The sequence below is a fragment of the Glycine max genome, chromosome 3, assembly GCF_000004515.6.
Source record: "Glycine max cultivar Williams 82 chromosome 3, Glycine_max_v4.0, whole genome shotgun sequence".
Classification (NCBI taxonomy): domain Eukaryota; kingdom Viridiplantae; phylum Streptophyta; class Magnoliopsida; order Fabales; family Fabaceae; genus Glycine; species Glycine max.
Genome location: NC_016090.4, coordinates 36,840,375 through 36,853,511, shown reverse-complemented (window position 1 = coordinate 36,853,511; position 13,137 = coordinate 36,840,375). Strand labels below are relative to the sequence as shown.

General features: G+C 29.6%; 1 protein-coding gene across 1 annotated transcript; it reads right to left on the bottom strand.

The window, feature by feature from the left end:
- Window positions 1-9,828: 9,828 nt before the first annotated feature.
- LOC100306347 (AN1-type zinc finger family protein) lies at window positions 9,829-12,355 on the bottom strand. The gene is made up of 3 exons (NM_001250457.3): window positions 12,197-12,355; window positions 12,050-12,093; window positions 9,829-10,702 (listed from the first exon to the last, which is right to left on the bottom strand). The coding sequence occupies exon 3, from the start codon at window positions 10,685-10,687 to the stop codon at window positions 10,175-10,177; it is 513 nt and encodes a 170-aa protein (NP_001237386.2). The 5' UTR covers window positions 10,688-10,702; window positions 12,050-12,093; window positions 12,197-12,355; the 3' UTR covers window positions 9,829-10,174.
- Between the last annotated feature and the right edge of the window lie 782 nt (window positions 12,356-13,137).

Here is a 13,137-nt window from a genome sequence, read left to right as displayed (position 1 = left end):
CATTAGACATGAACTGATAGATCCTCTGATACACACAATTTATTGTAGCGGTGAAGGACTACACAAATTAATGAATCTAGCTAGCTCCTGCAGTGAGGGATTTATTTTAGAGAACAAAATTAAAAAAAAATGTATAATTATTAATTAAAATTTAAATAAGTACATAATTTATTATGCATCTAGTCATAATATTAATTATATCAATAACTATATATAAAAAACTCCACTTTATTGTTTAAAATCATTTTTCACCCTGTGAGTTAAATTCACAGTTAAAAAAAATTGTAACAAAAAATTGTAAAAAAGTTATATTAAAAATCTAATTTTAAAAAAAATGATTGTTACACATTTATTTTTAACTACTTGTATTTGCAGCGTATTTGTCTATAAAAATCATTAAGAAAAGAATTTTAAATTATGTAAAAATTAACAAGTAATTAATAAAATTTTAATAATTTCATCATCGGGACAAGTACGGGATGAGGATGGGTATGGATATGGGACGGGTAGTGACATCCCCGGTCCCGATCAAAAAAGTCGGATAATCCTCGAATCCGACCCGAACTCTTACCAATCAATTCAGATATTTCTTATCAAAATTGAGATAAATTTAGATAGATACTCACAAGTACAAGTTTTATTGTGATGTCTGCTTGGGAGTTGGGAGGCATTTGATAGGGAAAAGGAAGAAGTTAAGAATGTTAGTTTTTTAAGTTAGATGTATAATTTCTTGTAAAAAAAAGTTTGACGTATAATTTTTAAAAAAATCAAGAAACCTTGTTTTAGTTTAATGCTTTTGGATTTTGAATATGTTGAATAAGATAATTTACTTAGTTTTTAATTATTTTTATTGGTTGAAAAAATTATTTAATCATTTAATAAATAGTTTTTTAGTAATTTTAAATATTTTTTCAAATATTACTTAAAGTAATATTTTTTAAAAAATATTAAATTTTAGATTTTAATTTTTAATATTTTTTATTTTTTATTTTTATTCTTAATATATTTATTATATTTTTTGGTTATTTTTTTAAAATAAATCATAATTTTATTATTTTTTATTATTTTATAATTTTCAACTCAAACTAATTTTATTATTCACTTATATTTATTTTATTAAGTAAATAATAATAATGTGCAAATATATTCTCATAAATATTACCCGAACTAACAATAATAATGAGTTTAACAATTACACAAGCTGAGATGTCCTAGATGTATTTTAAAATGAATAAAGGGAATCATAAAATGTCCACTTTCTCTGACAAGAGTGGACGAAATCCAAGAAGTTCCTAACAGTATCAACATAATATCAAAAGATTCTTAACTTTTGTGTGATTTCTATCAACATAACAGAGCCACTGCCCACGAGGATAGTTTCTCTTTCTGAATTCAAAACTCGCCTAAAGTTCTGACTTGGGAGAAATTATGCAAAATGTGTCATGACAGTTAAATTTGTTACAGGATTTTATTGTATTTGGCTCGTAATTTTATTTTGGGCAAAATGTTGTTTTTCATTAAGTTTTTATAATTTTTATTTTTTGTCGCTAAATAAAATTTTGATGAAGTTTAATCTATATCAATCCTTGTTGTTAAATATTATCATTGAGGGATAACATAATAACTATGTTGTGACAATCACATATCAAATTTATGGATAAGTTATATTTTTGTCTTTTGTTTTTATACGAAATTTAATTTTAGTTTCTCAATAATTTTTTTATTAATCTTATTCTCTTAATTTGTAATTATTATTGTTTTTAGTCATTCTAATTAGTTATCACTGTTAAACAATCACATGTAATCATGTAACTTATTAGGAACAATCACCTAATAAAATATTGTTGAAGATGTATTTTAATAATTTTAAGGTGTTATAAATTTTTTAAAGGTTTAAAATTTTGAACAACAAAAATAAATGCAATAAGCAAAATCAATAAACCACAAAAAGGATTTACACAAATCAGCAAGTCATATATAACCATGATGCAAGACATAAAATCAGCAAGTCATATTTATCAAAGAAAATATTTATATCTTATTTATGATTTAATTAAAAATAATTCTATTTTAATTTTTTTAATTTGCTGTTTCACTGAAAAAAAAAAAGTTGCTGCTTCAAAATTCAATGCATCTACTGATCTAGCATTTTTCCAGGTGATTTGTTTATAGTTGACTTTAATTTTGTCTTAGACATACCATGATACCAGTGCCCATTATATGAGCTTTTGCTGTGAAAGTGTCCATGTCTCTGAAATCAGAAGGGACTATAACGAAAACTGCTGAACCCCTGAAGCGACCTGGAAAATGATGGAAATGGAAAGAGGAAAAATCCAAAGAGAAAGTGAGAAGCTCCTGGGGCCAAAATACAATTAGAAGTGAAGCCCCCCTGCTTCAGAAACCCTTTCAGATTCTTCCTTTAGAGTACTGTAGCACCCTGCAGGATTATTAGTAGCAAAAAAAATGAATAATAATAAGAAAGAACGAAGGACAGTAGCAAAAAGACAAACGAAAAGAGTTATACAATTTTTGGTATGGATTGTTAGCACTATAATAATTAGGTGGCAGTGAGCAGTGCCTAATCAATTCCTTTGACTTTTCTCTGCCTCGTACCCTAACCCCTGTCCAATTAGCTACATTATCATCCACCACTGAGGACTAATTAGATGACATTAGGCCATGTCACCACAAAATTAATCACCTAATACAATTTTCATTTATTAATCAGGACCATGAAAGAAAACCAAGAAAGTGAGACTCTAGTTTTTTTTTTCTTTCTTTTTCCTCTTATAGATAATCATCATGTTTGATTACCTACTAATAAAGTCAATCATATATTAACATCATATTTATTGTAGTACTAATGAAGACTGTAACAATAATTAAAAAAGTTGTAGACTAGAATAATTGTTTAGGTGCGAAATCGGACAGGAGTATTTGTTTGGCACATCGATCATAGCAGTCAAAGACATCAAAGCTATGCGTGCCCTTTGGAATCATTATTTTCATTGATATTGTTAAACGAATATAACTCACTCACTTAAGGAAGAATATATAAATTATTGTGAATTTTTTAGTATTATGTTTTATTCTCATAAATAAAAAAAATATTTTCATTGATATTGAATTTTATCGATAAAATTAAGATTTGTGTTTGGAGTTTAATTTCTAAATTGCATAGTTATCTAATTAGAAATTATTATTGATATAAATTTTAATATACTTTTTATAAATTTTAATAAACATATCATATTTAATAGTATGTAATTGAATGACAAAATAAAAACTTTTTACCCGAAACTATTTATCCTTATGTTTGTAGCCTCTTTAATTTGGCATGCTAAATTGGATAGTAAATGCATAATGTTATTTTTTAATTATAATATTAATATAAAATTGTCTTGACGAAAGCAATAATAAATCTTTAAGAATTTTAAACACATATGAGATTAATATTTTTCTTCTTACACCATAATACACAATGCTAGTAATCGCATTTCATTCTCTCTGACTCCATATATATATATTGGGTGTATATAATGTTGTTTTGGCACATTCCAATTGTCCCACTTGAAAATCTAAGGCATATTCCCACACAATCAACAGTCAATTTTTGCAATTAATAAATATCAAACCTTAATTTGAGCATCCAAAGGAAGAATTTACTTCAGTATCGTACTACTATGTATATATAAAAACATTTGCGTTTCAATTATATGTTATGACCTTAAGATTTGATATATATATATATATATACACACAAGAAAGATGGACATGGGTGTCTGTGCTGCCCTCTTAGTTTGCAATATTCCCCTGACCCCAAATGACACAGATCACAGCTAAGGATTCAGGTCGTGAAATTTGTCTTTTGATAAAGAAACCAGACACGAAATGGTGCTGTGAGGGAAAGGCAAGTTTGTTATCAAATTCCACTTATTGCATTGAAGAAAGCCATGAGGGATAATAATACACTTTCCATAGCTTAGCCTCTCATAGTACCAATATGAGCCATACTGTGGGGACCTTTTGTGTGATTTTGCTGTCCATGTTTATATAAATGTTATGTTATGAATAGTGCCATAGATTTAGATACACCTCTTTTCTTATGAATGTTATGTTATCACTTATGAATGCTGTGAAAAATAGTTCCTTTTCAGCCTCCCCGACCCCCACTCCCCTCCCTTTTTCGTTTTCCTTTTATGTTTTACTTTTGGGTTCTTAAACTGGTTAAAGGGATATTGCTTGAATTATAGAATAGGGACAAGAAGAGGAGCATGCTAATTAAGGTTCGTATCCTTAACTGATAGATAGCATTAATTAGATATACACAAAAAATATATCTGACTACTACTTATAAAATAAACAATCTGTTTTATAGTCTCAAAAGAAAAACTTGTTTTATAGAATAAATCATAAAAAAAATTATTTAGGAATATAGTTTAGTTAATTCAACAGTATATATATGATTATAACTTTTGTGTACTTCAGTTCAATTCCTACTCTAAAAAAACTAATAATTTTAGCCATTAGTGAAAAATCAATAGTCAACATTAGATACACATAATCATTAGTTTTTGACTAAAGTATACTAACCATCCTTGATGTTTTATGAAATTGCATAATTTTTTTAAAAAATTTTACTCCTACACTAATTCCTTCAATTTTTGAAGAATATATACTAACACTTCATTATACATTACGCTAACATTCTCTAAATGTGTGAAAAATAAACTACCCGTAAGGAGGTTTCTGTAATGTAAAATAAGTTTTTAAAAAATTGTATAATTTCACAAAACTTCAGGAGTATATTTTTCAATAAACTCCATTCATCATCAATAAAATGCAATTCGCGACTCTTATCTATTTAATCATGTGATACAAACTCTCTTTATTTCGTTTAATCAAAAGTGACACACATAAAATAACAAATGTTGTTGTGTCAATGACAGACACCCCGCATTGAACTTCTTTCACAACTTTGCATCCCTCAATTCTTAAGAAGGCAAAAGCATTTGCATGTGAAGACTGCAGGCAACACACACTCTTTAGCATTAGTTAGAAAATTTTAGAAAGTATAAAATTATGAGTGAGATTAGATTCCCAAAATTAAATTTTTTTATAAGTTTCATCAACAACAAAGAGTGTGATCATAATAGTTTGTTAAAGAAGGTGTTATGGGTATTTCTCTTTGTATGTTGTAGAGGAAAAACAATAGTTTGCGTTCTCGGATTCTCAACAAATTTGCTATGTATTATTATTTATTAGTACAGTGTTTGCTCTTTCATTATGTTTCTTTCATTTTTCTTCTCATTGCATTTTTTTTTTTTTGTGTGGAGAGATTGATGTTCAGGTCAGATATAGATGAAGATAATACTGGAATCTTAAAGGGTTATTCTTTAATGTTATCTAAAAAGAGATGAATATTTTTTTACAAATTAAAAGGAGTGTGTGAGTATCATTGAAAAATACCTTATGGCCTTTAAAAAAAAACAACACCTTAAGACAAGTCAATGCAATCTTCCCAAAAATAAATACCAATTCACACAATTGATGTAACATTGTAACCTCATTTCTTTAACTTGGTAATATCATTTTTCCTCTACTGAAGATAATATTTCACTCTTCCGAGGAGGGAAATATCTAATATCATTTATAAATCAATTTCTAATAGAGAAAAATGATTCTCTTACACCTCATCTCATGGATGGATCAAGAGAAAAGGGAAATAAAAAAATTAAAATAGAAGGAAAATGAGAGTTGTACGTAGTGGAAAAAGAAAACAAAAGATAGAAAGGGAGAGTGAATGTGTGTGTGTGTGTGTGAAATAGTGAATTCAAAAGGTGTGTCTTAGTTCATATTTCGGGTTGTTTTTTTTACCAGGCTCATTTTATTTAAAAATGAATAAATGAGACTACTTCCTGAATTAAACTTAAGGATAAGTCGTAATTATTAGTAGTCATGACTTTGAATTAATTTTCATTTGGGTTCGGGTAGAAATCAAATAAAGATTTATAACTTTTTGAATTGATTTTCTTTTAGGGTAAGTCGTAAAAATAATTATGAATCGGAAGTCATAAATCTATATACTATTTTTACACAAATGCGAATTGATTCAAAATCGCAACTACTTTTACCGTTTATCTCTAATGAGAATTAATTAAAAAAATCACATTTAATAATTTAAAAAAAAATACCCCAAATGGTAAAAAACCTCATATTTCGTTAGGTACACATATCTGTCAAGCACAGAACCGAACCATAGTTATCACACTAGGCCTAGGCAAAGGCAAGCAGGCATAGAACCTCAATTAACACCCGTGAATCACTATTCTTGAAAAGTCTTCATTGTCATCATCCAATTCATCTGAGAAGGCGGTGTTTGACAACAATTTACTTGAAATGCATTAACTAGTGGAGCAATGACTTTAAGTTAAGGATTTTAAATGCAAGATGATGTGCTAATTATATCAAGACTAACAGTTCTCTACAGAAGGCTTAAAAACCGGTTGGTTTGCTCATTGGATTTGAAATATCATTTTCTGAAGAAAAAAAATATGAGAATTACTGAAAACTGATTTAACATTGACTAAGATGCTAAACGTTGTAAGTGAATTGTTTATTTTAAAGGGAAAAAAAATCTTAATATGACTAAATATTTGATGCAACGAACTCAAATACCTTTACATGCTACAATATATTTGTACTCTTTGATCAACCACTAGCTGACTCCAAGGGATTGGCGCACATGCTCTTTTAGTCTCTTCTCACTTAAGTATTTGAGGTTGGAGGGCTATTACTCTTCAGTTGAGTATGGATCGACCTCACAGACGAATGTATAACTAAGTGGCATTTGCTTCACTTCTTTTGCCTCAAGGAAGAACAACTTTTCTATATTTGATATTCCATTGATTTCAACATGCAATATCAAACAGAGAAGCTTGAAAGTTAAGCTTCTTTAACATACAAGTCTTATTATTTGGAATGAAGCACCGAATATAAATAAATGGGTTTATGAAGCTTTAAATCTTACTCTAAGAGACATTATGAAATTTACTAATGACAAGTCCTTTAGTGGAAATTTTGGTGTATTTGGAGGTGATTATATTCTCAAATGTTTGTAGATATCTAAGAACTAAATGAGAAGATGCTTTAGCAAACAGTAATTCATCCAAGTTGTGGGCTCACAGTAAGGTTCTTAAATTAAATAAGAATATGAGATTGGAAATAGGATTGTCTACTTCAATTAATCCAAAAGTAAAAGAGTCAGTAGATTGGATAATTGAACTTGGAGATGGAAATTTGGGAGCAGAAGATTATGACACAATTGATATTCAAATTCCAGAAAATCTTTTTGATTTTGAAAAAAAAAAAAAAGATACTGTTGGTATTGCTAATTTTGCTTATTCTAATTTATTGGATAATATGAAAAACTTTATTTGTTTGGAAAATGACAATCCTTGAAACTATTGAGAAGAATAATTAATTTGTTCTTTCTTTAATCCCTAGTGAAGAGAAAGAGTATTTAAGCTCACTGGAAAAGAGACGCATATCTTTCTCCTTCCTATTCTAGGTCCAAAAATGAGAAGATAATACTCTTTGGGGCATAAGCACCCAATAATATTGAACCACTAATAACTGAAAATTCAATAAAGGAATAGTTGAAGGCTGGAGCATCTATAAATGTTCAAACAACTACAAGGAGAAGGGCCATAATAGAGCTTAGATTGGACTATTGGCCCTTCCAAGATAGCCCAATGGCAAGAGGTAAAAAGATATGACAAATGCCAACCTGTTTATTCGGAGTATTGGTTAAGAAATTAAAAGAGAAAAAAAATGCTTACATTTTCTTGTGATATTTACTATAAATATTTTTTTCTTTTAGTTTCTTAATTAATGTTCTAAGAACATGAATTAGTAATACCCAAAAGATATAGTTTTAAAGCAAGGTTCGTTGCGCTGAAAAAATATCTTTATTTACCTCCTAGTCGAACTCCTAATTAATCAGGATCAATTTTTCCTGATGAATCAAAGGATTATAAAAAATAATAATAAATCTTTTTTAAAGTCTGTTTTCACCGTAATGTCAAGAGCAAATACCAAATTGAAGGTGCATGGCCTTTCACAGCTACAATGTTCCACCAATTTGAACTTCCCAAAACAAAGCATTACTGAATTTTTAATAAAAATAAAACCATTATTAAGGCCACAAACAAAACATCCAAAATAATGGTACTAGATGAAATTTGGAGTTATAAAATTGGTTTTGTGATTAAGAATGGAAGTTTAAGGGTTGAACGGAGAAAGAAAGAAAGACCATGGGTTCAAATTCCCTTAGTAACATTCTAACAAAAAACTAACAATTAACATTGAGGAGGTATTTGTGGTTTAGAAGATAAAAATAGAAATAATAAAAATAGATGAATTTTATTTGAATTAAAGTAAAATATAAAAAGTGTGAATCCTAAAAAAAATATATAATTTTTTTTCTCAAATATTATTTCTCTCTTCTTTACTAAACGTACCATGACTGATAAAAAATATACATTCAATGTTCAAAATAAAAAGAAAGATAAATGACCCAGTTTCCTCCATCAAAAACTTTCCAAAATAATTACAGATTAATTATTGAATAAAAAATAAAAAAATTGATTTAAAAATCATTATATTAATTTATATATAATTCAAAATTTATTTGTAAATTTTTTATGAGAGCATTTTTTTATTAGAAATTGTTAAACCAAACACATTTTCAATATTTTCATTTTTAAGAAACAAAAAAAATTCAAATTAAACATGTTTCCTAAATCTAAAATTTTGAAAATAAAAATTATTATAGAAAATAAAAATGGAAAACGTTCTCTCAAATCCAACCTGTCATTATTTTTTTGTCATTTAATTTATTTTAGATTTAATTTAATCATTTAATTTTTTGAGATTCAATTTGATTCTCTAATTTTTAAAAATAATTTAATTTGGTCCTACATTTGAAATTGGGTCAACGGTTTAATTTAGATGAAAAGATCAAATTAAAATAACTTTAAAAAATTAAAAGACTAAACTGAACCTAGGAGAAAAAAACTAATTTAACCTAAAAAAACCATCCAACATCAATAAAGAAGGTACAGTAAAAAATTGGATCGACAAAGTTGTTTAAAATATATGCAAAAGATGTGTTCAGATCAAATAAACAACTGTTCATGAAGAAATCTAGAAGAGTTCAAAGGCCCATTCAAAATTGAAACACACTGGAGTCCATTTTGTTTACAACAATGATTAATTTTCCACATTAATATACACAATTTTAAATCGATTTTATCATTATCATTAATTCTGAAACAAATGGACACTTTTATTCTTTTCCTTATAAAGAAAAGAATGGACACATTGATCACTTGTTAAATGACATTAGAGAGAGTCGCAAAAAAAAAAGCTTTTTAAGTTTCCAACACATGCTAAATTTATAGGAAAAAACTTAAAAAACCAGAGGTGAAGAACTTGTACGACTAAATCCCAACTGAAAATTAATCTCATAACCGGTTCGAAGAACCGAAACTTATAAAAATACTTTAGCATTTAGCATACCATTCGGAGGCCTAAGGTCCTAGTTATGATGTTACCAAAAAAAAAAATGAGTCGCAAAATATGAGATAATGCAATATGAACAATACTTTGCTCATAATCTGGATCTATGCAGTGTCACATCAAAACTTATCCACAAATCCTCATTTAATTGTTATTGTTCCACATAATTGTTCCTCCCATTCGTATAGGATTATCCAATAACAAATAATAGACTGAAAATTGAACATTAGTGCGTGTATTTTGAGCATTAAAAATCGAACATTACTATGACGATTCAAAAGCAAAATCAATACAAGACTAGCAGGAAATACTATTAATGCAATGAGGAAGGAAAAAAAATGCAGACCAAGCAGGCAATCAAATTACAAAATGAGCCAAAGTGTTCATCAAACCAGCACAAACACACTGGAGCTAATAGTGGATCTCCCAGCAAACAATAAATGTTTTCCCTAATGATGCCCTTGCCATCTTGACATGGATCATTTTAATCACTAAAGGACACCTAAAAACCCAGGAAGACAACATATATGAAACTTACATATAGAAGATGAAGCTTCAAGGTTCATACATCAACCTTCATTCTAGTGCATCCCTAGATTTTGTCAAGCTTATCTGCCTTAACTATCGGGTTGGCTTTAGCTATGGCATCCTGACCAACAGTCCTATAATCAAAAGGGCATTCATGTTTATCAGAATAGCGATGCATTGCACAGAAGAGGTTGCCACATTTGCAGCTGAAACCAGTTAACCCAACACGTTTCCGGCATGTAGCGCATCTACTGGGACTGTTCTTGGCTTTCATCTCCAAACTCTCACCGGAGGATGAATCTACAGAACTCTGAGCAGAGACAGTCTTGACCTCCACAGCTTCAACTTGTACATCAACAGCACCAGTAGTCACAGCCCCATTGCCATTGGAACTGCCATTCACAATGTTTTCAACCGACGATGCTGCAAAATTGTCCTGCTCCTGCTTCAACAGCATGTCCTTGTAACACTTGGAACACATGTTCATGGTAGCTGCTCTTCCAAAGAAGCCACAATTATTAATGCAAAGAATGGGGCGTTCAGGAGCCTGGCATCCAGTCTCATCGTGAGACTCCATTATTTTAGTGACTACCTGCAAGAAAGGCACCTCAGTCCCTCGGAAAAGATATATACAAACAAAAAAAGAAAAATCAGTTCACAAAGAAAAGATAAAGACCCATAAGCATCAGACTGAACTTGAAAAATTATGATTTAAACAAATACAGCAAATTACCCTTGCCTGTTTACACCAGTAGCGACACATCTCAATCATGTTTAACATTTCAAAATCAATTCTACCAAAATCTAACACATTAACACAATCAACAACAATAATAGTCAAATAGTCGACATCAAGCCCAAGGTTTTATTCAAACAATGATCTGGAACTGCGATTTCAGCTGCAACGTCAAGGTTTTTTGGAGTCTCCATGACCACAATCATAATTGCAACCGCATCTCCCACAACACCAAGGAGTGCAATGAAATCACGACCACAGTTAAATGAATGCAAGCAAAACTCTTGGAACTCTATACCAGTATGACACAAAATCTCAATCATGTTTAACAAATCAAAATCAATTCTACCAAAATCCAATAAATTATTACAATCAGGAACAATAGCCAAAATAGTCAATAACAAGCCCAAGGTTTTAAAAAGTGGTTTATGACCACAAATCACAATTTTGGCCAGCAGCATCAAGGTTTTGAAGTCGTGACCACAATTACGGCCACATTGGCCACAATTTCCCGCAACACCAAGGATTGTGATGATACCATGACAGCATTTTAAAACCTTAATCAAGCCAATTAGACATCACGACACATAGGTTAACATGTAAAAAGATTAAAAACAGAACTGACAGCATTCCTTCTCCCTCATACACAGCCTTCCAATGCATTCCACCAATCCACCATTATAAGAAACAAGGAAAAGAAGAACACCAACTCACCAAGAATCCCCTTTATGGACATTGAACAAACACACACAGACACTAAATTCCAACCAATGCATCAAAACACAATCAAAGTAGACAAATAATTCAAACATGCAAACAAAACCCAACAAATCCATTACCAACACAAGCAAAACTTCCACAAAACAGTTAACACTTCTTCCAATGTCTAACAAAAAACGAACAAATGAACAATTAACACAAGTCTCGAACCCAACAAGGGACGCGAGAAAAAGAAAAAATAACACCTTTCAACACCCACACCAACCGAATCATGCCATTTCAACACATAACACAACCAATCCAAAACCCCACAAAAAAAATCAATTTTTATTATCAAATTTTAAAAACATGAAAGAATCAAAAACCAATAAGAAGAAGAAGAAGAAGAAAACAACCGCATCGTTCGACCAATAACAACCCAGTTAAACCGCGGAGAAATCGAAAGCAAAAACACAAAAAAGGAACACGAAAGAGACACCTCACCTGTGCAGTTGGGTTAACCGATCCTCACACTCTTGTACTGTTCCCTGTATAAGAAAAAAGAAAGATTATGATAAAGGACGATAGTAAAAAAAATACATAAACAAACAAAAGAATTGAAAAGGACGAGAGAAGAAAGAGAGTGGTGACCTCAAATCGAAAAGAGAACAGTATAATGAAAGAGAAGAACAATCTAAGGCGAGTAAGATATTAAACGCAGCTTCGGAGAGAAAGAGAGGGTTTGATTCGGTCGTGTAATCGTGTTGGAAAATGCTCTGTAATTCTCTCCTCACTCTTTCTCTCGATTTCTCTTTCTCCCACCTCTCTCTGAACGTTTATACCAGCCAACATGCGCTTTTCGCATAGTCGGTTGTGCTGTCTTTTACCAATATGCCCCTTCATTTCCTCATAATTTCAAATTTCCCCTACAAATTGCACCATCACTTTCCAATTATTTTATTGGTAAATAGTCATTTTTATCTTTGATAGTATAATTCGTTGATACACGTATTTTTTAAAATAAAAATATAAAATTTAGTTCTTGAAAGTGTAAAAAGTACGATAAATATATCTGGTTACTTCTGTCCATCACCGTTAATAAAATAGTCTATATAGCACAAAAGGACAAATTTATCAGTGAAATAATTGTCAACGTGATCATGTTAACTAGATTGAATGAACATGTCACTAAGATATCATTTTTGACGTAAATGTCAGTAATTTTTATGGACAAAAATGTCAATATTTTTTATTAGATGAAAATATCAGTAATTTTTTTGGACCTAAAAGTCAGTATGTTTCATTGAACCAAAATGTCAATAAATTAACATTATTAGACGAAAATGTCAATAATTTTTATTAGACCTAAATATCAATATGTTTCTATTGGACTAATTTGTTAGAACCAAAATTTTATTTCATTTAAAGGTAAAATATAATTTTAGAATAAATTTTTATCGTTACAAACATAATATTACAATAATCACTTAAAAAAATATATTAGCAAACATAATTTAAAACAAACATAATAATAACGATAATATTGATTATCAAATATAATTTGTGTGCTACAATAGAAATTATTTAAAATA